Source organism: Gadus morhua, chromosome 16 (genome assembly GCF_902167405.1).
Source record: "Gadus morhua chromosome 16, gadMor3.0, whole genome shotgun sequence".
Lineage (NCBI taxonomy): Eukaryota > Metazoa > Chordata > Actinopteri > Gadiformes > Gadidae > Gadus > Gadus morhua.
Window position 1 is genome coordinate 2,032,562 of NC_044063.1, and position 27,252 is coordinate 2,059,813.

The 27,252-nt window shown below is 54.9% G+C and overlaps 1 protein-coding gene across 2 annotated transcripts in view; it reads right to left on the minus strand.

Moving 5' to 3' along the window:
- The window catches only part of sipa1l3 (signal-induced proliferation-associated 1 like 3), a 65,041-nt gene that overhangs the window by 7,645 nt on the left and 30,144 nt on the right, over positions 1 to 27,252 (minus strand). For both annotated transcript variants that reach the window (XM_030380840.1, XM_030380839.1), the window contains exons 3-17: positions 26,289 to 27,010; positions 24,448 to 25,315; positions 21,758 to 21,888; positions 19,670 to 19,858; positions 17,170 to 17,344; positions 16,175 to 16,278; positions 13,170 to 13,327; positions 12,500 to 13,082; positions 11,772 to 11,870; positions 10,860 to 11,035; positions 5,767 to 6,012; positions 3,810 to 3,980; positions 1,704 to 1,828; positions 1,406 to 1,518; positions 286 to 803 (exon numbers count right to left, since the gene is read on the minus strand). In XM_030380840.1, coding sequence (XP_030236700.1) covers positions 286 to 803; positions 1,406 to 1,518; positions 1,704 to 1,828; positions 3,810 to 3,980; positions 5,767 to 6,012; positions 10,860 to 11,035; positions 11,772 to 11,870; positions 12,500 to 13,082; positions 13,170 to 13,327; positions 16,175 to 16,278; positions 17,170 to 17,344; positions 19,670 to 19,858; positions 21,758 to 21,888; positions 24,448 to 25,315; positions 26,289 to 26,750 — 4,118 coding nt within the window. In that variant the 5' untranslated portion in view covers positions 26,751 to 27,010. The remainder of the gene's footprint in view (positions 1 to 285; positions 804 to 1,405; positions 1,519 to 1,703; positions 1,829 to 3,809; positions 3,981 to 5,766; positions 6,013 to 10,859; positions 11,036 to 11,771; positions 11,871 to 12,499; positions 13,083 to 13,169; positions 13,328 to 16,174; positions 16,279 to 17,169; positions 17,345 to 19,669; positions 19,859 to 21,757; positions 21,889 to 24,447; positions 25,316 to 26,288; positions 27,011 to 27,252) is intronic.

The window sequence follows — 27,252 nt, forward strand, 5'->3', positions numbered from 1 at the left end:
GTACGGTACCTGTAACGAAGCATCGTGTTCTAAGAGGTGTTCCGCCTAGCGCCCGGTGATAGCCCGGTACAGTCCACCACCGACTGAGTCCTTTAATCCGGCCGGACGGACGCGCTGGTTTGTGTGTTTAATGTGAGTCTGTGTGCGTTCATAACCGGGGGGGGGGGGGGGGAGGGGCTTAGCCACACATCCCTGGTGGCAGCTGGCCTGACAGCCTGTCGCTGCGCGGGGTTTAGCTGGCCTTACCGGACAGAACCGGCTGAGCTCCCCGGTGACGTCTCTTACCTCCGGTGGAACGGGTCCGCCTTGTCCGCGCTGGAGCCGGGCGGGGGGAACGTCCTGGTCCGGTATCCTTTGTTCTGATTGGCCGGTGAAGATTCCCGCCTCCGGCCCTCGCCGCTGCCGGCGCTGCCCCCCCCGCTCCTCACCACGGAGGGGGGGTCCTGGGGCCCGCCCAGCGACCCCTGACCCAGGTACCCCTGGATCGTGAGCACCGGCCCCAGTAGCCCCGGGCCCAGCACCCCCAGGGTGAGGGGCTTGTGGGAGGGGCCTGGGCCGGCAGGGGGGGGGCGGGCGTGGTGGGTGAAGTGGGGCGGGGCGTCGATGCCGCTGTCACTGGAGCCGCCCTTGTTGAAGGGGTCGGGGTCGGCGGGGTCGGGGGCGTCGCCCGGGCCCCCGCCCCCGTTGCCCATGACCTCCCCCCCCCGGGGGGCGCCGTCGAACCAGCGCTCGTCGCTGTGGCCGCTGGACGCGTTGCTGGACAGCGTGTTGCTGCTGGAGTGGCTGGAGTACTGAGCCTCGCCCTGCAGACCAGAGCAGTGGAGCACAGAGCCGTCAGACCAGAGCAGTCAGACCAGAGCAGTCAGACAGAGCCGTCAGAACAGAGCAGTGGAGCACAGAGCCGTCAGACACAAAGCAGTCAGACCAGAGCAGTCAGACCAGAGCAGTGGAGCACAGAGCCGTCAAGACACAGAGCAGTCAGACCAGAGCAGTGGAGCACAGAGCGGTCAGACACAGAGCAGTCAGACCAGAGCAGTCAGACCAGAGCAGTCAGACCAGAGCAGTGGAGCACAGAGCCGTCAAGACACAGAGCAGTCAGACCAGAGCAGTGGAGCACAGAGCGGTCAGACACAGAGCAGTCAAACACAGAGCAGTGGAACACAAAGCAGTCAAACACAGAGCAGTCAGACAAGAGCAGTCGAACACAGAGCAGTCAGACAGAGCAGTCAGACACAGAGCAGTCAGACCCGAGCAGTCGCGCACAGAGCAGTCAGACCAGAGCAGTCGAACACAGAGACAACCCATAGACTAGGAGATGAAACACAGAATTCCTCTCCTGCACCAGGAGAGGATGCGAGGAGACAGAGACTCATGTAGGACGCGTTAGGACGGGTTTGGGTCTGACCTTTGAGTGCCTGTTGGGAGAGTCCTTCCCCGGGACGTCATGCCTGGGGGGCCTTCGCTGCCCCCCCCCTGCACCCATACCTCGAGACGGCACTGGGACATGCCAGACCGGCTCTGCGAACACACAAACTATTTATAAACCCTATAACTAGCACGACTATAGTTAAAACTGACAACACATGTGTGCATCTATTTGTGTGTGCACACGTACGTGGGTGTGTGTGTGTGTGTCACTGCATGTGTGTGCACAATTGCGTGTGTGTGTGCACGTCGGTGCGTGTGTGCGTGCGTGTGCGTACCTGGTTTGCAGCGCTCCATCGTGCTCTCCTGGCTGGTGAAGCCAGACGACGACTCTCCACTGGAGGTCACGTCCAGCGCCATGGGGGGTTCGTAGCCCACCAGGGGGCGCTGTCCCGGGACGAACCTACACACACACACACACACACACACACACACACACACACAGTGATGAGAGGCTGACAGACGCCACGTCTCACAGAGTCGTCCCTTTGTTCGGGGCGCTGGAGGCGGAGCTTCAGGTTTTTGTGGTCTGGGTTCCGCCGTTCCTCGGCCGTTGAGCGGGAAACGAGTTCCTCAGGTCCGACCGGGCGTCCAAACCCCCCCCGCATTCAGCGCTACAGCCTCCCACACACAACAGCCTCTCTCTGTTCACAGGCTCTTGAGGAGCGCTTAATGGGGAGCGCTTAGGGAGCGGAGAGCAGTCATTACAGACGGGAGGACAGGTTTAGTAAGGACCGCCGGGGGCGTAGAGGAGGGTTAATACACACACTGAACACACACACACTGAAGACACACACACAAAGAACACACACTGAACACACACACACTGAACACACACACACAAAGAACACACACTGAACACACACACACACACAAAGAACACACACTGAACACACACACACTGAACACACACACACTGAACACACACACAAAGAACACACACTGAACACACACACACTGAACACACACACACTGAACACACACACAAAGAACACACACTGAACACACACACACTGAACACACACACACACAAAGAACACACACTGAACACACACACACTGAACACACACACACTGAAGACACACAAAGAACACACACTGAACACACACACACTGAACACACACACACAAAGAACACACACACACACACACAAAGAACACACACTGAACACACACACTGAACACACACACACTGAACACACACACACACACACAAAGAACACACACTGAACACACACACACTGAACACACACACACACTGAAGACACACAAAGAACACACACTGAACACACACACTGAACACACACACACACTGAACACACACACACAAAGAACACACACACACTGAACACACACACACACACACACAAAGAACACACACACACAAAGAACACACACACACTGAACACACACACACACACACACAAAGAACACACACTGAACACACACACTGAACACACACACACTGAACACACACACACACACACACACACACAAAGAACACACACTGAACACACACACACTGAACACACACACACTGAAGACACACAAAGAACACACACACACTGAACACACACACTGAACACACACACACACTGAACACACACACACAAAGAACACGCACACACTGAACACACACACACACACACAAAGAACACACACTGAACACACACACTGAACACATACACACTGAACACACGCACACACACAAAGAACACACACTGAACACACACACACACTGAACACACACACACTGAAGACACACAAAGAACACACACTGAACACACACACTGAACACACACACACACACTGAACACACACACACTGAAGACACACTGAACACACACACTGAACACACACACACACACACTGAAGACACACACACACAAAGAACACACACTGAACACACACATAAACACACACACTGAACACACACACACACACACACTGAACACACACACACACACACACACACACACTGAGCACACACACACACACACACACACTCACACACACACACACACACACACAATGAACACACACACACAATGAACACACACACACAATGAACACACACACACACTGAACACGCACACACTGAACACACAGAACACCCACACACACTGAACACGCACACACACACGCACACACACACACACACTGAACACGCACACACTGAACACCCACACACACACACTGAACACACACACACTGAACACGCACACACACACACACTGAACACGCACACACACACACACACACTGAATACACAGAACACACACACACTGAACACACACAGAACACCGACACACACACACACACTGAACACACACAGAACACCGACACCGACACACACACACACACACTGAACACACACACACACACCTGTCGGGGGAGGGCTTGTAGCGTAGGAAGGGGCCGAGGCCGGGGGCGCCGTGGGGGCCCAGCAGCCCGGGGGAGGGGGAGGAGAAGCTGGCGGAGGGGTTCCTGTAGGGCAGTGACCGCTCGCCCCCTGCTGGGGACACCGTGTACTGGTTCTCTGGGTAGCTCACCGGCCTGGGAGGGGGGGGGGGGGGACACGGGTCAGAGACGCACAAGGTCCCCACGGAGTCACTGGGGAGGCGGACGGGGTGTGAGTGTGTGTGCGTGTGTGTGTGCGTGCGTGCGTGCGTGCGTGTTCAGTGTGCGTGTATGTGTTCAGTGTATGTGTTCAGTGTATGTGTTCAGTGTGTGCGTGTGTGTGTTCAGTGTGTGTGTGTGTGTGTGTGTGTGTGTGTGTGTTCAGTGTGTGTGTTTATGTGTGTGTTCAGTGTGTGTGTGTGCGTGCGTGCGTGTTCAGTGTGCGTGTATGTGTATGTGTTCAGTGTATGTGTTCAGTGTGTGTGTGTATGTGTTCAGTGTGTGTGTGTATGTGTTCAGTGTGTGCGTGTGTGTGTTCAGTGTGTGTGTGTGTGTGAGCCCAATGGCAATAATGAGATTACAACTTCAATGAACCAAAACAAATTAAAATAATGACAGAAAGTAATGAGTTGTAGGAATAACAATTGCAGATTTATGTTAACACGTGTAAACAGAACTGCCCTGTAATGAGGATTAAGATAGAGAACAAGACAGGACTGGACTTGAACCAACACTTTATCCTAACTCCTTGATGTTTTTCCATGGATTACTTAGCCTTAATGAGACCTGCAGTGAACTCAGGTCGTTAATGAGACCTGCAGTGAACTCAGGTCGTTAATGAGACCTGCTGTGAACTCAGGTCGTTAATGAGACCTGCAGTGAACTCAGGTCGTTAATGAGACCTGCTGTGAACTCAGGTCGTTAATGAGACCTGCAGTGAACTCAGGTCGTTAATGAGACCTGCAGTGAACTCAGGTCGTTAATGAGACCTGCAGTGAACTCAGGTCGTTAATGAGACCTGCAGTGAACTCAGGTCGTTAATGAGACCTGCTGTGAACTCAGGTCGTTAATGAGACCTGCAGTGAGCTCAGGTCGTTAATGAGACCTGCAGTGAGCTCAGATCGTTAAGGAGACCTGCAGTGAGCTCAGATCGTTAAGGAGACCTGCAGTGAGCTCAGATCGTTAAGGAGACCTGCAGTGAGCTCAGATACAGGTCGTTAGGGGGCAGAATGGCCGACTCATCTTTCTCCAGCATGTCTCCAGGTTAAGCCCTTCTTCATCAGCATGTCCGTGATGCTCCACAGGGCTATACAGAGACCGGTACCGGTCCCAGTATAGCCCTGTGCTGCACTGGGACCGGTACCGGTCCCAGTATAGCCCTGTGCTGCACTGGGACCGGTACCAGTCCCAGTATAGCCCTGTGCTGCACTGGGACTGGTACCGGTCCCAGTGCAGCACAGGGCTATACAGAGACCGGTACCGGTCCCAGTATAGCCCTGTGCTGCACTGGGACTGGTACCGGTCCCAGTATAGCCCTGCAGCACAGGGCTATACTGAGACCGGTACCGGTCCCAGTATAGCCCTGTGCTGCACTGGGACCGGTACCAGTCCCAGTGCAGCACAGGGCTACACTGGGACTTGTACTGGTCCAGTGCAGCACAGGGCTATACTGGGACCGGTACCAGTCCCAGTGCAGCACAGGGCTATACTGGGACTGGTACTGGTCCAGTGCCCAGATCAACCCTTAGGTTAGTCGCGATCCACGCTTAGTACCCGACATCTGAACCATTTTGCAACATGTTTTACACATGGATGCATCAACACAGCAGGTAAGCTGCGGCGCAGCCTCAACGGAAGGTTAACGTTGTTGGGGGGGGCACGTCCGGCCCTTGCGGTTGACGTCAGGGGTCGGCGTTGGTGCCCCGGCTCCTGGGGGCCTCACCTCTTGGCGCTGCCGTGATGCGTCTCTCTGTAGGGGACGGCCACCAGCGTCTTGTGTGCGCGGGGCAGGGGGGGGGCCGGCGGGCCCATGTGGGCCCAGCGCTGGGGGTGAGGGGGGGTGCCGTGGAGGGGGGGGCTGTCCCAGCGACACCCGGGGGGCCGCGGGGAGGGCCGGTAGCCCACCGCCACGGGCTCAGGCTCCGGCTTCTGCTCCATGGTCTTCATCTCATACTCCTCCGTACAGCCCCTGAGGGAGGGGGGAGGGGGGGGAGGGAGGAGGGGGGGAGGAGGGGGGAGGGAGAGGAGGGAGGAGGGAGGGAGGGAGGGGGGGAGGAAGGAGGGAGGGAAGGAGGGGGAGGGAGAGAGATGGAGGGAAAAACAGGGAGAGATGGAGAGCAAGAGAGACATAGGGAGGGAGAAGGAGAGAGAGAGGGGGAGGGAGGGAGGGATGGAGGGAGAGAGAAAGAAGCATATCTTTTAGACCACATGTTGGAGTACATCAGAATCAGCTGATCAGCGGACACGGTACTGCCCTGTTCCCCTGAGCAGGTTGGGGATGGAGGGGCTCGGTTCAATTCTCATAAGAACCTCAGGTAATGAACCCCAACGATTGTAGCTTCATGTCCTCCACGTTCCTCACCGTGGATGTGAGTACGGGGTGATTAGCGCTCACAGCTCTCCCCTCGCTGAAGGACCTCCTGATGTCTGATTAACCCCAGACCCTAGCGGGGGGTGTTAACTACACTAACGAGCTCCCTGGTCATTTAGCAAAGGAGGCAGAGGATCATCAGAGCTCTGCTAAGACCCCCCCCCCCCCCCCAGGGTGTGTGGGTGGGGAGGGGAGGGTGGGGAGTGAAGACACCAGCCAGTACCCGGTTATCCCTGCTACTGGCTGGCAGTGGGTTAAATATAGACACAAGGGAAGGAGAGAGCTCTCCTACTCCATCAGAGACGGGGAGGGAATCATTGCATATGTGTGTGTGTGTGTGTGTGTGTGTGTGTGTGTGTGTGTGTGTGTGTGTGTGTGTGTGTGTGTGCGCGCGTACACGCATGCAGCACAACACAATCTAATCAACACATCACGTTTTTTTAATAAGCTATAAAGAATAAACTATAAGGTTTAGAAAATTCTACACTAGAATGATTTAGCGTCCTCAAAGAGGGGGTTTGCAGCGGTGTTGTTTGTAGGGCGGACTAGTGGACGCCCGTGGTATTGCGGGACGAGCTACATGATGCAAGTGGAGCCCAATCCTACAGCCATGTCCTTCAGGCCCACCCGGGGGGGCTACGTGTGTGTTATGCTAGCAGCTCCGTTTCAGCACATGCGCATGTGATGGATTCATAAACATCAGAACCTCCCTTTGCATTGTGTTGTAATATTGTATTGTCAAATGTTAATGAAAACCTAAAGATAAATCAAAATCTGGGAATGTATTTTTGTGAATCCTGGTGACTGTAGAATGAACCCAGTGCTGCAGGCTCCAGGCAACACGCAGTGATGTACTACAAGAAAACACATCCAACAACACATCCAACGCAACACATCCAACGCAACACATCCAACGCAACACATCCAACGCAACACATCCAACAACACATCCAACACAACACATCCAACGCAACTCATCCAACACAACACATCCAACAACACATCCAACAACACATCCAACGCAACTCATCCAACGCAACTCATCCAACAACACGTCCAACGCAACACATCCAACGCAACTCATCCAACAACACATCCAACAACACATCCAACACAACACATCCAACGCAACACATCCAACAACACATCCAACAACACATCCAACGCAACACATCCAACGCAACTCATCCAACGCAACACATCCAACGCAACACATCCAACGCAACTCATCCAACAACACATCCAACACATCACTTCCAACACAACACTTCCAACACAACACTTCCAACACAACACTTCCAACACAACACTTCCAACACAACACTTCCAACACAACACATCCAACAACACATCCAACAACACATCCAACAACACATCCAACAACACATCCAACAACACATCCAACAACACATCCAACGCAACACATCCAACAACACATCCAACAACACATCCAACGCAACACATCCAACAACACATCCAACACAACACATCCAACGCAACTCATCCAACACAACTCATCCAACAACGCAACTCATCCAACACAACTCATCCAACAACACATCCAACACAACACATCCAACACCACATCCAACACCACATCCAACAACACATCCAACACAAGACATCCAACACAAGACATCCAACACAAGACATCCAACACAAGACATCCAACACAAGACATCCAACACAAGACATCCAACACAAGACATCCAACACAACACATCCAACACAAGACATCCAACACAACTCATCCAACACAACACATCCAACACAACACATCCAACACAACACATCCAACGTAGCACAACACATCCAACACAACACATCCAACACAACACATCCAGCGCAACACATCCTACACAACACATCCAACACAACACATCCAGCGCAACACATCCAACACAACAAAGAGAGGAGCACAAGGGGCGGGGGGAGGGAGACGGACGTAGTCTGTGTGATCGCTGCTCTGGAGTACACACACACACAGACACACACACACACACACACAAACACACCAAAGCTTGTCCTCCACGGGGAGAACAGACAACAGCAACAAACAACCGGGCTCTCTCCTCAAAGAGCAGGGAGGCGGACTCACGCTCACACACACACACACACACAGAGACACACACACACAGAGACACACACACACACACACACACAGAGACACACACACACAGAGACACAGAGACACACACACACACAGGGACACAGAGACACACACACACAGAGACACAGAGACACACACACACACACAGAGACACACACACACACACACACACACACACAGAGACACACACACACAGAGACACACACACACACGCAAGCCCCCAAGCACACGGTGCAAACAAACAAAGGAAGTGTGTGAGTACGGACCTTGGCGAGGCTGCCCCCTCGGGGCGACCGTCAGGAGACCCGCTGCTCAGCGAGGAGCCGTGCGCCCCCCGCCCTAGGGCTCCGGGCGCCCGCCCTCCATTCTACCACCTCGCTTATCTTCCACCGAGGAGAAGGAAGTACTGTCTGGGAGAGAGGTGCTCAACTGGTCTCTCTCCCTCCCTATCGCTCTCTCCCTATCGCTCCCCCTCCCTCCCACCTAGCCTCATTCTAGGTAGTGTTTAGACATGTCCTCCTCAGCAAGTGCTTTTCTGAAGCACGCACGCACACACACACACACACACGCACACACGCACACGCAAACGCACACACGCGCACGCACACACACACACACACACACACACACAGCCTGTTTCGCTGGCACAGAGAACAGTTTGGGAGCGCGAGGAGGTGGAGGAACAGAACGAGGAGGACAGGAAGGACAGACGCTTTGTAATTATCAGCTGCTTCAGTCGCACATTACTGTGCGAGATAAGAGTCTGGGGAGAGAGAGGGGGGAGAGAGAGAGGGGGAGAGAGGGGAGAGAGAGAGGGGGAGAGAGACTATGTGTGCCAGTGCACTCCAGAACGGATATCAGAGGGCTGTATCTGAGATTAAACTGCCTTAAAACACAAATACAGCCACAGTGCATCATCACAGCAAGCCACCATTACTGTGTTTATGGTCTCACACACACACACACCCCCCCCCCCCCCCCCACTGGAATGGCCTTGAAATATCACTTCCTTTTATCGTCCGAGCCTCGACACACAGATTACATTTTGGTAAACTAACACAAGATTCAGAATCTCCCATTTCCTCCCAGTGAGATTACATAACAAGCTGAGAACCCCACACAGCTCCCTCCCCCCTCCCTCCCTCCCTCCCCCTCCTCCCTCCCTCTCCTCCCTTCCCCTCCTCCCCTCCCCTCCCTCCCTCCCTCCCTCCCTCCTCCCTCCCTCCCTCCCCCCCCCCCCCTCCCTCCCCCGCAGTAGGCTCAGTGAGAACGTTGGAGCGGCGCCATCATCTCGTCATGTTGGAGGGGGGAGAGTTCTGACTCTCCTCCCAACAGGACACCCCAACACCCTGGGGGACTGGGGCCCCGAAACCCCCCAACACCCTGGGGGACTGGGGCCCCGAAACCCCCCAACATCCAGGGGTCCTGGGCCCCGAAACCCCCCAACACCCTGGGGTCCGGGGCCCCGAAACACCCCAACACCCTGGGGGACTGGGGCCCCGAAACCCCCCAACATCCAGGGGTCCTGGGCCCCGAAACCCCCCAACACCCTGGGGTCCGGGGCCCCGAAACACCCCAACACCCTGGGGCCCCGAAACACCCCAACACCCTGGGGGACTGGGGCCCCGAAACCCCCCAACACCCTGGGGGACTGGGGCCCCGAAACCCCCCCAACACCCTGGGGGTCCGGGGCCCCGAAACCCCCCAACATCCAGGGGTCCTGGGCCCCGAAACCCCCCAACACACTGGGGTCCGGGGCCCCGAAACACCCCAACACCCTGGGGCCCCGAAACACCCCAACACACTGGGGGTCCGGGGCCCCGAAACACCCCAACACCCTGGGGGACAGGGGCCCCGAAACACCCCAACACCCTGGGGTCCGGGGCCCCGAAACACCCCAACACCCTGGGGCCCCGAAACACCCCAACACACTGGGGGTCTGGGGCCCCGAAACACCCCAACACCCTGGGGGACAGGGGCCCCGAAACACCCCAACATCCTGGGGTCAGGGGCCCCGAAACACCCCAACACCCTGGGGCCCCGAAATACCCCAACACCCTGGGGTCCGGGGCCCCGAAACACCCCAACACCCTGGGGCCCCCAACACCCCAACACCCTGGGGCCCCCAACACCCCGGGGCCCCCAACACCCCAACACCCTGGGGGTCTGGGGCCCCGAAACACCCCAACACCCTGGGGTCTGGGGCCCCGACTGTGCGCGCGCACACACACACACACACACACACACACACACACACACACACACACACACACACACACACACACACACACACACACACACACACACACACACACACACACACAGGTGGACTCACCTGCGCGGGCCCCCCTCCTCGTACGGGGGGATGATGACCACCTTGACGGTGACCGAGGTCCTCAGCAGGTCGATCATCTGCTCGTGGGTCAGCGTCACCGCGGCAACCTTGCAGATCTCCACCAATCGGCTGCCCTGCCTCAGCCCCGCCTGCCAGGCGAAGCCGTACTCCTCCACCTGGGGGGGGGGGGGGGGAGGGGGGGGGGGTTAGGAGGGACGGGTTGGGTCCTGGTCTAGGTCTAGTCCTGGTCCTGGTCTGGGTCTAGGTCCTAATCTGGGTCTAGGTCTAGGTCCTGGTTTAGGTCCTAGTCTAGCCCTGGTGTAGTTCCTGGTCCTAGTCTAGGTCCTGGTCTAGTTCCAGGTCCGGGTCTTGGTCTAGGTCCTGGTCTGGGTCCTAGTCTAGGTCCTGGTCTAGTTCCTGGTCGAGGTCTAGTTCCAGGTCCTGGTCTAGGTCTAGTTCTAGGTCCAGGTCCATCTCTATTTCCAGGTCCTGGTCTAGTTCCTGGTCCTAGTCTAGGTCCTGGTCTAGTTCCAGGTCCGGGTCTTGGTCCTAGTCTAGGTCCTGGTCTGGGTCTAGGTCGAGGTCTAGGTCCTGGTCCTGGTCTAGTTCCAGGTCCTGGTCTTGGTCTAGGTCCTGGTCTGGGTCCTAGTCTAGGTCTAGTTCCTGGTCCAGGTCTAGTTCCAGGTCCAGGTCTAGTTCCTGGTCCTGGTCTAGGTCCAGGTCCTGGTCTAGGTCTAGCTCTAGTTCCAGGTCCTGGTCTAGTCCTGGTCTAGTTCCTGGTCCTAGTCTAGGTCTAGGTCCTGGTCTAGGTCCTGGTCTAGTTCCTGGTCCTGGTCTAGGTCTAGTTCCTGGTCCTGGTCTAGTTCCAGGTCCTTCTCTAGGTCCTGGTCCAGGTCACGTGTCGGGGCCCACCTCAGCCACGGTGCCGTCCAGACGGACGTGGAAGCCCAGCTGGCCCAGGCCGTTCCTCCTCAGGGTCATGTCCACCGTCTCACAGCCCACCGTCAGAGGCTGAGGGGGGGGGGGGAGAGGATCAGGGACAGGAAGGACCTCCACACGCCGAGGACGCCGCCAACGTTCAACTCAATTCTACTTTATTAGTATAAACCTTCATCACCATTACAGCCTCGAAGGGCTCAACAGGCCAAACATTGATGAGACCACCCCTGACCCCAGCCCCCACAAGGGCAAGAAAAAACTCAGGAGTGCAATGGGGGCCATAATTGACGTGGTTGTTCTAACACAGACGCTATGGAAGCCTTTGTGCAGTGTTTGGTAAAGCAGTGGGCGGCTGCCGACTGGGTAAGGAGGATGCATGTGGGCCACAAGTGGAAGGCCTGGAAAAGGGGTGGGATTAATGGTACAGAGCACCCAGACGTAGCTCCAACACGCTGAAGGCTGTTGCTGGAGGTCCTACTCACATTAACGTCCCCACATCTCTACCACATCTCAAGAGCTCCCTTAGTCACACGATGAAGGCCATCAACCATCAGATCCTACCCAACTGGAGGGAGGACATGGTGACGCTTCACTGTACACATTCCCCGTACACAACAGAGACAGCTAGGATACGACGCTACACGATGCTAGGTCTAGCATTGTGTATGTAAAGCACAATGTATAGGGGGGGGGTCTCTCACCTTTAACCTCTGCACCACCTCCCTGATGTCCTGGGCGCAGCCCTCGGCCACGCGCACGGCGATGTAGTCCCCGCGGCCGTAGAAGACCTTCAGCGCCAGGCGCTCCGCCGTCCAGCCGATGACGTCGGAGCAGAAGCAGTTGAACACCACCTCCTTGGTGGCCTGGTCCACCAGCAGCACGTACTCCTCCGACAGGCCCAGCGCGCACGCCATCTCCGCCCCGCCGCCGCTGAAGTCCTGGGCCAGCACGCGCCAGGCCACCGCCCCCGCCGCGCCCAGCTCCGCCCCCTCCCGCGCCCGCGCCCGCTCCCGCTTCTTGGACGCCAGCGAGATGAGGTTGTTGAGCTTCCCGGCCGAGTCCATGGGCGTGCCGCTGACGCAGTTCTCGGCCAGGTCGCGGAGGTACTCCTGCCGCGTGCGTGTCGCCATGGTGTGGAACTTGTCCGACTTGTGCGCCGCCGTCTCGGCGTTCAGCACCTTGGCCAGCAGGAAGCTGCGGAAGGCGTCGGGGTCGCGGAACGCCACGCCGCTGGGGATGGGCGGGCCGAAGGGGGGCACGTCCTTCATCCTCGTCACGGCAACGCTGCAGGGGGGAGGGGGGAACCGTTAGAGAATGATGTCACAGACACGGGAGGGGGTGGGGGAGGGGCTGAGCGCCGCGACCTCTGACCTGTAGAAGGTGTTCTCGGAGCAGGGGTTGTGCACGCGGACGATGACGAAGACGTGCTGGAAGTGGGAGAGGATGTTCTGGGGCGTGAAGGGCAGCGCGCCCGGCTCCTGGAAGACGATGGTCACGATGTCGTTCCCGATGTGCCTCTTCCTCAGGAGCTGAGGAGGAGGAGGAGGAGGGGTGAGTGGGGAGGAAGAGGACAGTGAATCATTTATAAGGAGCATATTTTGAAGGGATTTAGAAGTCGGGTTACAAGATGGAGGGAGACGTAGTGAGAGACAGCTCGGCAGAGAGATGGAAGAACTGAACTAGAAACACAAGTGAGCAGAAGGAGAACAGCAGAGAAGAGCAGTATGGCTATTTACGATATCCATTACTAGAATGTGGACAAGCCTGTGTGTGTGTGTGTGTGTGTGTGGTTCTTGACATGTGCTCTCCAACGGTTGCCAATTCTCTTTTGTCTGCAGAGCGAAGTGTGAAAGTATAAATTATGTAACTCAACCCACTACTTCGCGCGCGCGCACACACACACACACACACACACACACACACACACACACACACACACACACACACACAGTCTCCAAGTACTGCTTCCCCTAAACCTCCCAACAGGAGGCCTGCCTGCGATTGGACGGCAGCCAAGGAGATGGTGTGCCAGGCCGGTCGAGCCGCCCACATGCAGGCTGATGCTAATGTTTTTAAATATGCATGCAGCATATAATGATGCTTATCATTTGGGTGAAATGGATCATTTCAATATTAGGTTGTTAAAGGTGCATAGTTTAGGTTTACAGGTTGCAACCGATTTTGGGTGAATGTCCCATTAATAACGGTCATATTATTGTGTAGCATTGTAACACGCTGCTACTCTGGCGCCATCTTGCGGGGAAATGGCATGAGCATCAACCATCGATTCGGCACTTTGCTCACTTCCAAGATGTATTAATTAAGCTATCCTCCTCGTTTTCATTTCAAGATCTATTTGGCTTATTAAACGCCAAACTATCGAGTAACAACGGACTGCCTATCGCTATGAAGTCTGAATTGGTCCACCATGATCTCGGGGCAGCATTACAGAAGTCCCCAGGTCATCTGTGATTCATCATCTGAACCACTAGGGGGCAGCACCCTATTGGTTCTGTAGTTCCACATCGGAACCACTAGGGGGCAGCACGCCCCCTAGTGCTTATCTGTGTTTCCCACGTCTGAACCGCTAGGGGGCAGCACGCCCCCTAGTAGTTCTCTGTGTTTCCCAAATTACGTCTTATTCATTTTACTCTATTATCTTTAGTCGAGCGATTGGGGAGATTCGACCTCAGATCATGAATCGGGCTCAGGGAACCACTTGGCTTTTCCCTTTATTTGGTCGTTAAACTCTAGAATTGGGCTAATTTACCACGGAGTGTGACAGAAAACCACTATTTTTCTGTCTTGTTGTTTTAGGCCCAAGACAAAAGTCATTAAAGCTTATTATATTTGGAAGCCTGGGAGGGGGACCCCTCTTCTGCGACCCCCCTCAAGGTTTCTTCCTACTGGGAAGTCTTTCCTTGCCCTGAAGAGAGCTAGGGTGAGGGGGTGGTGACCTCACATTAAACGGCAATTTACTAATCAAACGTTTAGATCGTCTTAAATTGAACGAATTGTCTGACTGAAATGTGTTCATTTAAATAAGTAAACACACACACACTACCAACCAAGACACACACACACACACTTCCCACCAAGACACACACACACACACTTCCCATCAAGACACACACACACTTCCCACCCACCCACACACGCACACGCAGGACAGATGATTCTAACATACACAGGAAAATAATGAGGAAAAAAACAGTGGGCTCCACCCAGTGAGGTTTCAGTTGAGACTTTGAGAAAGAAAGAAAGGCAGAGAACAGAAGGAATCGAGAGCGAGAGAGAGAGAGAGAGAGCAAGAGAGAGAACCAGAGAGGGTGGAATGTCACGAAGAACAAAGCCTATAAAAACAGCGAGGAGGAACAAAGGAGCGGCAGCTTCAGCGGCCGAGCGGAGACATCGGTCGTGAGGTTTCCTCTCATAAATGTTCAGTTGAGACCCCGGGATAAATGACAGGCTGCAGCGGCCGCCATCACCGCTGAACGGCCGTTTGGACACGGAGTCCTCCGTTCTCCATCGCCCTATACCGCCGTTAGTCAGAGGGGCAGATCAAATGGCTCTGTGGCTGCGGGTCTCATTGACCCGGGTCCAACACGCTGGGGTCAGGACCCTGGATGTGTGACGGTGGGGGGGGGGGGGCTTGATGTGGTCAGGACTAGTGATGGGTCGTTCGCGACCGAATCAGTTCGAATGAACGAATCTTTAAAAAGAACACACCGAACGGATTCTTCTCTCTCGTTCGTCTCGTTCGTTCTCAGACTTGACTCCTCCCAGACCCACTAGTCGCTGACTCGCTGGTCGTTCACTGACTGAGTGGTGCAGAGGGAAGAGGCTCAGTGAGCGAGCGTACGATGATACGATTCACTATCAGTGAAATGGTAAGTGCGTGCCGTCTCTGTACTTTCTGTGTCGTGCCAGATTAATCAAATATTGGAATGTCTCTTCAATCTGTCTCCACCCGGGACCCCCACCATCAACGCCAAATCAAGTCTATTATCTTGCTGATATGTTAAACATCCAATAATCAACTGCACCCCGCCATCCCGCTGCGTTTGGTTAAAGTTGTAATTTTGTGCTGATTGATGACCGACTTCCACGATGGTCTGAGAACGAGAGCGAGGGAGGAGCTGAGTCTGACTGACTCCGCTGAGAACTGTGCATCCCATGATCCGATTCACCGCCACCGGAAACGCGACTGAACGAACCAAGGAACCAAGGAACCAAGGAACCAAGGAACCAAGGAACGATTCTGAACGACTCTTCTTGGCGTACTGACCGACGCGAACTAAATCAAGTAAAATAATCAATGAATCCATCACCAGTCAGGACCCTGCATGTGTAACGGGGGGGGGGGGGGGTCTTACCTGCTGGGGGTTGTTGGGCATGTAGGGCAGCATGGTGGAGACGTGGAACATGATCTCATAGTCCTGGTATTCTGTGTACAGGGAGTGGGTCCCGGTGGAGTCCGCTACAACAGGAGGAGGAGACACCAGTTAGAGAGGGAGAGAGACCAGCTAGAGAGGGAGAGACACCAGTTAGAGAGGGAGAGACCAGGTAGAGAGGGAGAGACACCAGCTAGAGAGGGAGAGACCAGGTAGAGAGGGAGAGACAGGCTGTGTGTGAGAGAGAGAGACAGGCTGTGTGTGAGAGAGAGAGACAGGGTGTCTGTGAGAGGGAGAGATACAGGTTGTGTGTGTGTGTGTGTGTGTGTGTGTGTGTGTGTGTGTGTGTGTGTGTGTGTGTGTGGGAGTGTGTGTGTGTGGGAGTGTGTGTGTGTGTGTGGGAGTGTGTGTGGGAGTGTGTGTGTGTGTGTGGGAGTGTGTGTGGGAGTGTGTGTGTGTGTGTGTGTGTGTGTGTGTGTGTGTGTGTGTGTGTGTGTGTGTGTGTGTGTGTGTGAGAGAGATGGTGAGGAGGAGAGAATGTGTGCGAGTGCGAGGTTCTGTGTGTGTGCGTGAAGAGCTACAAATGGACTGAAAATGGGAGCTTTTATTTGGTCCTCTTGCTCCCTAACTCTGAAGGGCTGGTCATGGTCCCACGTTCACGCCACGCAGGGGGGTAACGGACCCCTGACGTCCTTGAGGACCCTTCTTGCGTCCACCACAAGGGCCAGACGTGCCCCTCCCATAAATCGTAACCTTCCATCGTGGCGGCGCAGCAGCGAGGGCTGTGATTGGTCCGCTCACTAAAACCCGACGCAGAACCACAAAGGTTCGGGACTGCGTGGAAGCGTCTGCGCGGTCGCTGCGTGGCGCGGACGTGGGACCGTCACCAGCCCTTCGGCAGTACTCAGAGCCCGGCCCAGGTTGCTCCAGCGGCCCAGAGGGGTTCCAGAGGCGGGGGTGTCTCCCAGGGGACTCACTCTTGGTGTCCAGCTGGGCGGCGTACTTGGAGAAGCCCTTGAGGAGGACCTGCTGCCCCAGCAGCTCCAGGAAGGAGGAGAAGGCGGGCGAGGCCTCCTCGTTGTTGTACATCTCCTCCTCCGTGCTCTGGCCCGCGCGGCACAACAAGACGCCCACCTTGTGCTTCTGACTCAGCTGAGGAGGGAGAGAGGTCCACGTCAGAGGACACGCACGCCAGAGTACACTACACACACACACACACACTGAGGGATGACACACGATGACAGACGGTGCCCTCTACACGTCGACACACACACACACACTGAGAGACACGTGTGGACGGTGCCCACTACACACACACGCGCGCCGACATGACTAACACACAATGAAAGACATGTGTGGATGGTGCACACTCCACGTGGACACACACACACAAAGGCATGACACACAAACACACACACGGAAAGACACGTGTGGACGGTGCCCACTACACATGTGGACACACACGTGCCGGCATGACACACACACGCAAAGGCATGACGCATATGCCTCGGCACGACACACACACACACACACACACACACACACACACACACACACACACACACACACACACAAGCTGAGTCAGCACTGGCTGCACCTGGTGGCGATTCTTTCTTTAGTTTAAGGTCAGGATAAATATCCAAACACACGTACACACACAAACACACACATACACGCGAAAGTGCCTGTACCTATGCACCTGGCCAACCACTCACTCTATTGACATCCACACAATCTCATGGCTTTAATGCTGTACACACCAGCTGCACACACACACACACACACACACACACGGCGGACTCTGGCAGTCCTTCCTCCTCCTCCCTGAGCGGCCCCCACTCTGAGACAGCAGGGCTCAACCTTAAGCCTGTTAGAGGTAACACTCTGCACACCCAGCTCACACCTCCAGGCACCTCCAGGCACCCCCCCCCCCCACACACACACACACACACACACACACACACACACACACACACACACACACACACACACACACACACACACACACACACACACACACACACACACACACACACACACACCCTGTAATGACTCATTGCCCATAGGACGTGTGGGTGAACATCAGACTGATAAGGCAACATGTAAACACATGGAAAGGAAAATGCCAACAGCGTGAAACACTTCTCCTAAGCTTCTGCAGACCCTTTCACAGGTTTCCGCTGACATGGGGGAAAGGAAACATGCATTTTTTATGCATCGGTGTCTAGTGAAAGCAGGTTCACTAAACCCACGTACACAACGACTGCCTCGCAGCAGCACACCTGAGCACCACGACTCCCCAAATAAAAAGATGTGGAAAAAACGTCAGCGCATCCTTTAGAGAAAAAACTGAATGTTTCAATCTCCTTATTTCAATAACATCAGCATTCCCCAGGCTCTGTGAAGCTAACTCTATGTATCAGGCTCTGTGAAGATAACTCTATGTATCAGGCTCTGTGAAGATAACTATGTATCAGGCTCTGTGAAGCTAACTCTATGTATCAGGCTCTGTGAAGCTAACTCTATGTATCAGGCTCTGTGAAGCTAACGCTATGTATCAGGCTCTGTGAAGCTAGCGCTATGTATCAAGTTCTGTGAAGCTAACTATGTATCAGGCTCTGAGAAGGTAACTATGTATCAGGCTCTGTGAAGCTAACTCTATGTATCAGGCTCTGTGAAGCTAACTCTATGTATCAGGCTCTGTGAAGCTAACTCTACGTATCAGGCTCTGTGAAGCTAACTCTATGTATCAGGCTCTGTGAAGCTAACTCTATGCATCAGGCTCTGTGAAGCTAACTCTATGTATCAGGCTCTGTGAAGCTAACTCTATGTATCAGGCTCTGGGAAGCTAACTCTATGTATCAGGCTCTGTGAAGCTAACTATGTATCAGGCTCTGTGAAGCTAACTCTATGTATCAGGCTCTGTGAGGCTAACTCTATGTATCAGGCTCTTTGAAGCTAACTCTATGTATCAGGCTCTGTGAAGCTAACTCTATGTATCAGGCTCTGTGAAGCTAACTCTATGTATCAGGCTCTGTGAAGCTAACTATGTATCAGGCTCTGTGAAGCTAACTCTATGTATCAGGCTCTGTGAAGCTATCTATGTATCAGGCTCTGAGAAGCTAACGCTATGTATCAGGCTCTGTGAAGCTAACTCTATGTATCAGGCTCGGTGAAGCTAACCCTACGTATCAGGGGTGGAACCTTCCATTTATTTATTTATTGATTGTAAATATTACTCATCTTACTTTACTTTTTTTTGTCTCTTATTGTCGTCTTGCACATTTTTGGTAATTTACAATAAAGCTGACTTTGAGGATGAGGCTAGCTCTACGTATCAGGGGAGGATGTAGCTAGCTCTACGTATCAGGGGAGGATGTAGCTAGCTCTACGTATCGGGGGCGGACAAGGCTAGCTCTACGTATCGGGGCGCACGAGGTTAGCTCTACGTATCGGGGGCGCACGAGGCTAGCTCACCCCCTGCTCGTCCAGCTTCAGCAGCTGCTCGGTGACCTTGGGCGTGCTGAGCGCCAGCCGGAGGCAGGAGGCGCTGAGCTCCGGGACCACCTGCTCCAGGACCTCCTTCAGGGGCAGGCCGCGCACCGCGCCATGCCGCGCCGTGGACGCCACCGCGTCCTCCAGGATGGACCCGCGCAGCGTCACCAGCTGGGGGCGCACACACACACACACACACACACACACACACAGACAGACAGACAGACAGACAAACAGACACACACACAGACAACCATGGTTAAAACAGAGATCAATAAATCAATAGATACTCTTTCTATCAGTTCCATCCACACACATACCCCGTTACACACACACACACACACACACACCCTGTTACACACACGCATCAATACGCACACACACGCGTCCACTGTCACACACGCATCTTCATCAACACCTCATTAAAGATGCAGGAGTCAGACGGTGGAGCTCGAGAGGGGATGTGTACAGTCTGGAAGCGGTTACCGGGGGCAACTGTAACCCGAGAGACACCAGCCAGGCTAAATGATAGAGTGATGCTTTAAACTAGTCAGCCCCGGTGTCACACTGATTGACCGACATCCTGTACGGCAAGGGGGCCTAAGGTGTGTGTGTGTGTGTGTTTATGTATGATGGGCTGAGTTAAAACGGACAGGGGGAGAGAGCGAGAGAGGGAGGGGGGCAAAATGTGTTACTTCCATTTTGCTGTGTCAGCACTTCTCCATAGAATTTATGGATCGGAGAAAATAGGTCTGAGAAGAGTCTCCCCCTCCCTCTCCCCCTCTCCCTCCATCCCTCTCTCCCCCTCCCTCCCTCCCTCTCTGACGGGGGTGTGTGAGTGTGGGAGGGTGTGGGGACATGAAGCTCGGCCTGTGAACGGCCGTCTGTTGACTCAGAGGAACAGAACACGGCCATTGTAAGGTGATGAAGCCGGGCAGCCATGTAATCCAGGAACAAACAGACAGTGGCCCTCGGAAGGGGGGGGGCTGACCGCTCTCCGAGAGGGGGAGGGGGGCAGACAGCTCTCCGGGGGGGAGGGGGATGGGGGTGAGTGCTGGTGGGTGATCACCTCAGGAAGTGGGGAAGCTCCTAACCAAGACTGCATAAAAGCGCTCAATGAGGACGTGGACCGTTGTTTACAACGGGCTCTGCGCAAGACATCCGCCACGGTGTCACCGTGGCGACGAGGGCCGGGGTGGCCGGTCCAACGCCCAGGGCAGTGACCACCGACTCAGCAGAATCAACACGGCGACCGGGTTGTCCACGCATCGGGTATCGGTAATGAGCGTGGCCTTTACACGTCCTTCCATGGCTTTAGTTATCAGGGTTTTAGTCTGTAAATCATTCTTAGAAAGGCTAACCTCACCCCCCAGCTTATTGTAGAGCTTCCTCCCTAACGTGTGCGTGACCTCCTGCAGTGCGGAGGTTCTGAGGTTCTGGTGAGGGAGAGCGCGCTCCACAGCGCCTCTGGGACGCCACCAGACAGAGGTGCTCCCCGTGAACCCGGTGGATCAGGTGCTCGGCCCGCTGGTCTCTGCACGGCCTGCCAGTGTTTGGTTTGGCTTTGCTCTGTGAACGCAGGTGGAATTTTCCACTGGCAGAGCGGCGAGAGAAAGAGGGGGAGGGAGAGAGAGAGGGCGAGAGAGAGAGAGGGCGAGAGAGAGAGAAAGTTAGAGGGAGAGAGGGCGAGAGAGAGAGAGAGAGAGAGAGATTAAGGGCAAGAGAGAAAGGGCGAACGAGCGAGGAGAAGGCAGGCTGGGCTACGTCCGAGGCCGACGGAGAGACCCATTAGGGCGGGGCGGGCAACCGAGGCAGGAAGTCGAAAGCACTCATGATGCCCATCAAAGATGCATGGCACACACAACACACTGAAAGACTTGACCTCACGCACACACACACACACACACACACACACACACACACACACACACACACACACACACACACACACACACACACACACACCCCCCCCCCCCCCCCCCCCCCCCCCCCCCCCCCCCTACAGGACAGCAGCCTGCGTTCACACCGGCCCTAGTGGCCCTCAGCCTGGACTGGGCGGACTGGGCGTACCTCACTGGTCCTGACGATGAGCCGGTACTGGTACTGGTCCTTCAGGTCCTTGGTGTCGTCCAGCTTCTCCCTCCTGATGCTGAGGGCCACGGGGCCCAGCTTGTCGTCCGTCCCGAAGTAGTTGGAATGTTCTGGAAGAAAGCGCAGCCGGGGTGAGGTAACGTCTAGACACCCCCGGACAGGTGCTGTGGGCGCATTGGGGGGGGGGGGGGGGGGGGGGCTTCAAGACGGAGGTCCAAAGTCTATCCACCGTGGTGAAACATAAACCAGAATTCTTCAAATGTTTGGTTTTTCTAATCCATATCACGTCGATAATAACCTCATTATTATTGATACAACATTCAGGTATTAGATGATGTGCTTCAGTAAAACCTTCCTCTCCTCCTGAGATGAGGAAAGGCCCCATACTCCCCTCAGATCTGAACCTCTGTACGGTCACTCTGAAGGAGAGGGGGCGAACGATACCGAATCCATCTCCAGATCAAGGAGACGGTGAAGGGACTTTTATGTTTATGTCTTCTATGTGTTTGTGTTTTTCTGTTTTCTGTTTGTGGTGTGTGATGCAATGCCCTACAATGTACACTATGGACAACTCATGTTAAATGTATGTGTTAAGTCACAATGGAGCAACTAAATGGACGCAAAACTAATTTCAGACCTGTCTGACAAATAAAGTATATAAATATTATTATATTATTCTGACAGTACGGGGAGATCCGTCCAGAAGGAGACGGCAGCGCAGAACGGGAGCTGAAGGCAGTGGTGGGACGGTGCGCAGGCTGAACGATACCCAGCGATCAATACCGCATTCATGGGGAATCAATCAGTCATTTACACAGGTCAGAGCCCAAGGTCGGCCCGTCACTACGTGGAGAGGAACCACACAACCCGACATAAGGACGGCTCTGGACCCTGGAGGAGAGGAACCACACAACCCGACATAAGGACGGCTCTGGACCCTGGAGGAGAGGAACCACACAACCCGACATAAGGACGGCTCTGGACCCTGGTGGAGAGGAACCACACAACCCGACATAAGGACGGCTCTGGACCCTGGAGGAGAGGAACCACAGAAGCAGGGGCGTGTACGTCTCTGCGTTAAACGCCAACGACTTCCCTCAGATCGGTTATCGTACACGCACACACACAAACACACAAAACCAAAGTCTGTGATAAGAAATGTAAGTGTCCAGGAGGAACCGACGTGTAATAATAAGCATTCAATTCCTGTTTCCAAGGTAGGTAAGACAGCCAGTCACGTTAGTGTAACAGAATGTACTTCCTGATCTAGGGTCTCGACGAGTGTTCTGAAAGTGTGTGTGTGTGCGCATAAATGTGTTTGTGTGCGTGTGTGTGTGTGCATGCAAGAGTGAGTGCATACGTAAAAGTGAGTGTACTCATAAGGGAGAGAGAGAGTGAGCGAGTGCGTGCGTGCGTGCCAGAGATGGAAATTAACTTTTTTGCCCACCAGCCACTGTGGCAGGTAGATTTAAAAATCTACCAGCCACTCATCTTTTTTACCAGCCACTTTTTATACGCTATATATTTTTTAATATATGCGTACATTTTAAACAATATAATAGTAACAATAGATAAGAAAAGTGTTTTTCATACACATCAGTGGGTGTTACGATGACAAGGGGATAATTCATCTATACAAAGTATTTTCATTAAAAAACGAATTGACATATTAATAATAAAACAACATGCTTGGCTACACCATCATAAGTCAATAGGAAAATTTGATTTTTTGTATTTACATGTGACTGCATACAAATGTGTCCACACAGACATGGTAACTAACGTATGATAGTAAGCATTATATGCCCTTAACACTAATATTCAGAAGAAAATATGTGTGGCATTCAGTCCAATGCTGAAAATATATCTGTGGCATTCAGTAGGCCAATGCTGTGGTAAAGTGTGTAAAGTATGACCAAGTGTTTCTTTCTGTTCAATAGATAGAACTTTATCAATCCCCTGTAGGAGAAATTTGTTAATGTTTGTCCCTATAAAACAATAATGGTAAAATAATAAATACAAAACACGACAGTAACTGAGTAGGTCAAACCGTCCAATCTGAAGGCTCTACTTAACCACTCCCCCTACTCACTTCCACCAATGCAAAGCGAACAGAACTGAGTTGGGGAGGGCGTAGCCTAACTAGTTTGTGAACGACCCAGAGAAACGCAACGCAAACTCAATGTGAACATATATGAGGCTTTAATAAAATCCCGGACGATTTTGAAATTCCGACACACAAATTTTTTAAAAGTGTGTCAAAAAGAGGGCATGTCCGGGCAAAAGAGGAGGTCTGGTTACCCTACGTGTGGCGTGTGAGCGTGTGCATGGGTTGAATTGCGTGTGTCTCGAGCCGAACGCGTGAGACTTGAGAGCCCTGTTACCGATATTATCCCGGATATTGACAGTCGCAGTTCAGCAAAAGAGGCGTAGAGGAAGAAGGGGCCCGGATGTTGACAGTAATGGTTGTGGAACTGTGCAGCGCCGTATAACGAATGTATTAGATATGCAAATTTGATCGGACCTGACTGGAAAGTATTACCCGCCACAGTGGCGGGTGAAGTGACACAATTCACCCGCCACCATACAAATCCACCCGCAAATGGCGTGTGGCGGGTGTTAATTTCCATCCCTGGTGCGTGCGTGCGTGTGTGCGTGCGTGCGTGTACCTTTGCCGTGGAAGTAGTCCCGGTAGTACTTGGCCCCCAGGTCCACGTGCTCCAGGCTGTAGAGCTTCAGCTGGTCCAGGCGGGTGACCCTCTGCTCGATGGGGACCTCCAGCACCGCCACGCTGGCGTTGGAGCGCCGCAGCCAGCCCCGGCCGCCCTCGCCCCCCTCCCCGCCCGAGCTCAGGAAGCTGACGTTGCGCTCGCCGTGGCCCCCCGTCTCGTTCAGGAAGTGGGGGCAGCAGAGCAGCAGCTGGGGCCCGGGGCCCCCGTGTGGGGGGTCGGCGGGCTCCGGGGCCCCCGGCCCGGCGGGGCCCAGGGCCAGCGTCAGGTCGTCCGTGCTGGGGAAGGCGGGCTCTGCGGTGGAGCCGCGCGAGGCCGACGCCCCGGTGGCCGTGTTCCTCCGCTGGGAGGCGGGGCCTCGCGCCGCCGCCGCCGCGTGGAGGTCGAACAGGACGCTCTGCGCGTCGAAGTGCACGAAGCTCTTGGGGCACACCCAGGGCCTGTAGGAGGGGTCCATGGGGGCGCGGCCCGGCCCCTCCTCGCCGGGGTCCCCCCTGTCCAGCTCCCCGCGGCTGGAGCTGCGCAGCTTCCGGAACAGGGAGGAGGAGCCCAGCGACGACTCCGTGCCCCCGCTCTTCTTCCGGACCCGCCCCTCGCCGGCGGCGGGCTGGGGCGAGGGCCCCGCCGGGGCGGCCAGCGTGCGCGGGGGCCCCCCCGGCGGGCCGTGCTGCGGGGGCCGCTCCTGGTGCAGCTGGTGCAGCATGTCGAGGAAGCTCTGCTCCGAGAGGCCCTGGACGTCGATGGAGGAGGTGCTGCCGTACTCCCGGTACAGGCTGCCCTGGCCCAGGCCCCCGCCGTGACCCTCCACCTGGGGGAGTTAGGGTACAGATCAGGGTACAGACCTAACACGACCCCAACCCCTACGCCAAGGGAAACCTCCTCTCCATACATCTCTACGGACGGGGGAACGGGTCGCTACTAGGGCCCGACCGATATTGATTTTTGAGTGCAGATGCCGATGCCGATTATTTTCAGAGAAAAATTACGACTACGATTTAATCGGCCGATTAAAAAAAAAAAAAAGCATATAAAACGTAGTTTTTGATACCTTAAATATACTTTAAACACTTTTGACGAATATGTGAATTGAATGCAGAACCTTTGAGTGTTTCAGAATACATTTACAGTCAAAAATTAGTGTAATGTAAAATAAATAACTAACTCCCAATGTGCTACGCTCGTGAGCAGTGACTAACACGTGCGTGCTGAGCAGTATGGTCTCACCGTTAAGAGTCTACAGTATAACAAATGAACATGGCCTGGGACCTAAAGAAAAACAGGCACAACATGCTCAAACAACGCGTCTTGTGTACATTGGTGAGGTGAGCGCGCAGCTGCCTGAGTGAGCGTGCTTTCATGTTGTACGGTAAAATTCAATCTCCCCTTTTTTACTCCAGCTAAAGTTGTTAGTTAGCGAGGCGAGTAGGAGCGCAATCTGCAGGATACTAAGCGCAATAACATTTAAAATAAAAAAAAATAAAAAATAAAAAATCGGTTGTAACTGGCGTCTTTTTGGCTTATTATTTTCAAAAAGGCTATAATCGGCCGATTAAATCGGCAGGCCGATGAATCGGTCGGGCCCTAGTCGCTACGGTGCACAGTGCTCACACCGTGGGGCCGGGACCCTGATCTGACACAACCCCTCCACGTAGCGCCACCCAGAGGACCAGAGAGGAGGACCTGTTGTAATCTATAAATATTAGAACAGGTTCTCCTCCCCCCAGAGGATCCTGGAGGAGGACCTGTCCTAACCCCCCCACCCCCCCCCAGAGGCCACCCACCTCCAGCTCGTCCTGCTCGCTGAGGGTCATCTCGCTGTTGGAGCGCTGCCGCAGCGGCGGGAACGCCCGCAGGTTCCACATGGAGCCCCGCTCCGACGCCCCCCCGTGGTACTCGTCCTCTTTGGCCCGTCGCCGCGGCAGCCGGGCCACGCCCCCCCGCACCAGCCCCCCGTCCGCCGCGCGGCCGGGGGCGGCGTGGCGGTCTCGGCCGCCGTTCTCCAGCAGCGACTCCCGGGAGTGGGAGCGCCGCGGGGGCCACTCGGCGATGCGCGCCCGGACCCCCATCTTGGGCACCGAGAGCCGGGGCCCGCCCGTCGGGTCCCCCGGGTGTCCGTTGGGCAGGGGGCGGAGCAGTGCATGCTGGGAGGCCGAGAGAGGCAGCCCCCCTCCCCCTCCTCCTCCTCCGTCCAGCAGGAGGTCCGAGGAGGTGCAGGTGACCCCCCGGTCGCGGTAGCTGCTCATGTCTCCCTGGGGGAGCTCAGGGCCGGGCGGCGGGGGGGCATCCCGGGGCAGGGGGGGGGCTCGCTGAAGGGAAGAGGATGCCACCCACGCAAACTCTATCGATGCTGCTATGGCCTCCAGCTCCCAAAACCATTGCTTTCCTTCTATGGCTTGGGGGGGGGGGCTCCACTGGTCCAGGGGGGCCGCGGTCGACTGCTGCCGTGGCTAGGCCTCCTTCGTCCTCCTCCTTCGTCCTCCTCCTCTCTGTGGTCAGCGCTGGACTGTGGACGAGGGAGGGGGGAGAGATGGTTACAAACCTTTCCCAGAGCAGCAGCAGCCGTTGTCCTGATGTTAAACAAATGCGAACTGTGTATTCAAAACGACACATAGATTAGGGTTCATCTACACAGGGGGAAGGACCCTGACAGCATGCGACTAAACAGCACTCATAACTGTAGAGCAGAGAGAGAGAGAGAGAGAGAGAGAGAGAGAGAGAGAGAGAGAGAGAGAGAGAGAGAGAGAG